The sequence below is a fragment of the Mus pahari genome, chromosome 10, assembly GCF_900095145.1.
Source record: "Mus pahari chromosome 10, PAHARI_EIJ_v1.1, whole genome shotgun sequence".
NCBI classification, from domain to species: Eukaryota; Metazoa; Chordata; class Mammalia; order Rodentia; family Muridae; genus Mus; species Mus pahari.
In genome coordinates, this window is record NC_034599.1 from 31,347,713 (window position 1) to 31,351,889 (window position 4,177).

Below are 4,177 nucleotides of genomic sequence, written 5' to 3' on the forward strand. Positions count from 1 at the left end.
CTATCTTACAGTGCTCTATCTTACAGTGCTATCTTACAGTACTCTATCTTACAGTATTCTATCTTACAGTGCTCTATCTTGAAGGCAAGGAAAGGCTGGGGATTCAGCAGAGTACTTGCCCATCATGTGAGAGGCCTTGGGCTCAATCCCAACTACTGAAAGGACAGAAAAATTATACAAATGAAGCCAAATACACACACACACACACACACACACACACACACACACACACACACAATCCATAGTAGATATTTGTCCAAAGTAGAATAATTTCACAAGGATATTCAACTTCAGAAAAAGACCCTAACACACCAAAACAAACAAACAAACAAAAACAGCTAGATGTGGTAGCAGGTCTCTGTAGGCCTAGACCCAGGCAAGCTTATTACCACAAAGCTGAACACAACGTGGGCTATGGAGTAAGGACATGTCTTTAAAAAACAAACAGCTGGGCGATGGTAGCACATTTTAGTCCCAGCAATTGAGAAGGCAGAGGCAAGATCTGAGTTTGAAGTTAGCCTGGTCTACAGAGAGAGTTCCAGGATAGCCAGGGCTACATAGAGAAACAGTCTCAAAAAAACAGAGACTAGCAAGACGGCACAGCAGTAAAAGTATGTGCCACTAAGCTCACAACCATGGAACCACATGGGAGAAGGAGAAAACTGACATACTGCCCATGCACACGCACAGTAACTAAAACTAACAGGATCAAAAGCAGAGCTGTACAGTCACTAGTCGTTCTTGTTCATAGCCTGCTTCTATCAGGACTACAAGAATGTGAAGCCATTTTGTAGAACAAGAGTTTGAAGTAGTATATCTTTAAAATAAGCCTTTTCCTCCATTTCTAGGCCCTCCATGATGAGAGATTTGGAGGCACTTTCTTCTCTGTGAACTATCTCATAAGCCCATGATTCTAAGACTGATTTAACAAGCACCCCTAAACCTAGAAAGCCGTTATTTTCAAAATCTTTTTTTTTTCTTTCTCTTTTTTAAGATAGGGTCTCATGTAGCTCAGGCTGGCCTCACACTCCCTATGTAGCTTAAGTCTACACTTGAACTACTGATCCTTTTGCCATCTCTCAACTGCTGAGAGATCAGTCACATGTGCACTATACCTTTGTTTTTATTTTGCTGTCACTGCTGCGCTGCTTTTGAGATGGGTCTCACTGCATAGCCCCACGGCCAAAACCTCACGGTCCCCCCGCTTCAGTCTGCTGTGATTACAGATGTGTGCTACTATCTTTGGTTATAACTAGCATGGTTACACATTCTTTTGGTTTTCGAGACAGGGTTTCTCTGTATAGCCCTGGCTGTCCTGGAACTCACTTTGTAGACCAGGCTAGCCTCGAACTCAGAAATCCACCTGCCTCTGCCTCCCGAGTGCTTGGATGATTAAAGGTGTGCACCACCACGCCCAGCTTATGGTCACACATTCTTATAATCCTGGCACTTGTGATCATAGCAAGGGGATCAGGAATTCAAGGTCATCCTGGACGATACAGCCAGCTGGAAGGTATCCTGTCTCAAAAGCAAACAAACAAGACTCTGAAGCCAAGCTAACCAGAATCCTAAAAATGCCAGGCAATCCACTCAGTAGTAGGCCTGTCACTTTCCATAGGATGCAAAATAGAAGTGATTGCTCTGAAAGCATGAGAGCATGAGTTCAAATCCCAAGAGCTTCTTATAAAGAGCTAGGCATGGCTGCTGCTGGATCCCAAGAATTCCCTGACAAGCCAGGCTTGACAAACAGCCAACTTCAGGCTCAGTGACAGATACTGCCTCAAGGCAAGAAAGCAGACAGTATCAGAGGTGATGCAGGAAGACACCTAAAGTCCTGCTTTGGCCTTTCCACGAGAACAGGACTGCATCTGCACACCCACATGCACACACCACGCAAATACACACAGAGGGACACCAGACAGATACGCACAGGCTCACAATTGAAATTCCAACACTTGGGAAAGAGAAATAGAACTGAAAGGAACTCAAACCAGCCAAGGCTGTGTAACAAAATAAAAAAGATGCGTATAGTATGCATTCCTAGTATTTGGCACACAGAGGTAGAAAGGAGCATCACCAGGAGCTCAAGATCAGACTGAGATACATAGCAAGACTGTCTCAAAAATACCAAAAATTCCTACTTATTGAGTGATGTAGACTAAACTAAAAACCGACATTCTATGTAAAAGACCCAACAAATATATAAAATTACAAAAGAAAGATGTCCTAGTCTGTTTCTTTAACAAAAAAGCAAGAAAGAAAAGGTTAAGGGACAAATTCCTTGAAACAAAATATACTCACCCTGCCAAGATCCTGCAGAAAGGTTTTGACACTGTCGGCCATCTCTTCACCGCCCAGACTATCAAATACAGAGAGAGGGGAGTGCCCCCAAACCATTCATCATGGAGGGCCTGGACAGAGATGGAGGAAAAAAAAGACTTACGTTAAAGAGCCATTACTTTATGATGTTTCTACAAAATGACGCTACACTCTAGTATCCCTAACACAAGAGTAATAGACTCTGACATTAGTAACGTCAGCTAAGAGGCTAGACCTCTAACTACTAAAATTAAGAGTCTGTTTTCTTCTGAGATGAGATATTGGAATTTGTTTTGGCTAGTCCCACACTTGCTGAAACTACAGGAATGTCCAGTTAGGGGGCAAAATGTGCTCCTGGACAAGTGTTCTCCCCTGAGCCTTGATTTCCCAAACTACTCCTCCCAAACACTTTCACTTTTGAGAATCTGGAGATAGAAATTCTCTCTCTGTTAAGCAGTTTTTATACTGGCTACATAGTCTCCAGCACTTGAATGCCAGACTGGAAAAGATGGAGAGTAGTTAAGAGAACTGGTTACTCTTTCAGAAGACCAGAGATCAATTCCTAACACCTATCTCAGACCACTGACAACCATCTGAACTCCAGCTCCAGGGGGTTCAATAACCTTTTCTGGACCTACACAGGCACCTACATGCACACACACACACACCCCAGAAGCTACACACTAAGATATATTGTAATTCTAGCACTCAGAAGGCAAAGGCAGGAGAATCACCAGTTTCCTCACCAGGCAGAAACACATTAAGTTCCACACTGAAAACCTCGTCTCATACAATAACAATAATTTATTTTGATTCACTTTATTCACAGTCTTCAAATACATGGGAAAATTTAAAACATAATCTAAAACTACCAAACCCTCTATAGGTCTGTTTTCTAACTTCATTCCCCAAAACTACTAGCACAGAACCAGAGCTTCACACGTAATAAGCAAGTACTCTACCACTGACCTACAGTACTAGTTCATTTTCTAATCTTAAATATACATGCACATGTATTTTAATGATCATGTAAGAAACAATGAATTTTAAACTAAGGCTGAAGGTGAAGGTCTAGTTCAATGGCAGGCTGCATGCTCACTCAATATGCATTGGAGCCAGCATTCAATGCCCAGTACCAAACAAAGCAAAAGGTCGTAAAGTTCACATTTGTATACAGTCCTTAGAAGGGTTAGAATGGTAAGGGTTAGTTAGAAAAGCTAAGCAAGAGGATCAGGAATTCAAGGTCATCATCCACTAAATTGGAAATCTGAGGAAGCTACCTGAGACCCTGCCTGGCAGGCTAAGATAGGCTCACAAGTTCAAGGTTTGCACAAGCTGAATGAACAGACTGGTTAATTTAAAGAAATCTCTCAAAAACAAAACAAAACACTGGGGATATAGTTTAGTAGAGAACCTGCCTCGAATACACAATCTCCAGAACCGAAAGGACAAGAGAGTTCATACTAGGAAATCTTTGGTTTTCCAAGATGGGGTTTCTCTGTGTAAGAGCTAAGAGGTCTACCCAGCTTTAAAAAAACAAACAAACAAACAAACAAACATTTTATGAAGATGTGTGTTTTGCCTGCATGTATCTGTACATCAGTCAAATGTGAGCTGCCTTGTGGGTGCTTGGAACTGAACCTAGGTCCGCTGAAAAGTAGTCAGTGCTCTTAACCATTGAGCCATCTCTTTAGCCCCTATATATAAATAATCTTAAAATACTAGTCTCTCAGCTGGGCAGTGGTGGCGCATGCCTTTAATCCCAGCACTTGGGAGGCAGAGGCAGGCAGATCTCTTGAGTTCGAGGCCAGCCTGGTCTACAAAGTGAGTTCCAGGACAGCCAGGGCTATACAGAGAA

At 42.4% G+C, this 4,177-nt stretch overlaps 1 protein-coding gene across 1 annotated transcript in view; it reads right to left on the reverse strand.

The window, feature by feature from the left end:
* The window catches only part of Ei24 (EI24 autophagy associated transmembrane protein), a 19,110-nt gene that overhangs the window by 12,967 nt on the left and 1,966 nt on the right, over positions 1 to 4,177 (reverse strand). Inside the window, exon 2 of the mRNA XM_021206815.2 lies at positions 2,302 to 2,411. Coding sequence (XP_021062474.1) covers positions 2,302 to 2,397 — 96 coding nt within the window. The 5' untranslated portion in view covers positions 2,398 to 2,411. The remainder of the gene's footprint in view (positions 1 to 2,301; positions 2,412 to 4,177) is intronic.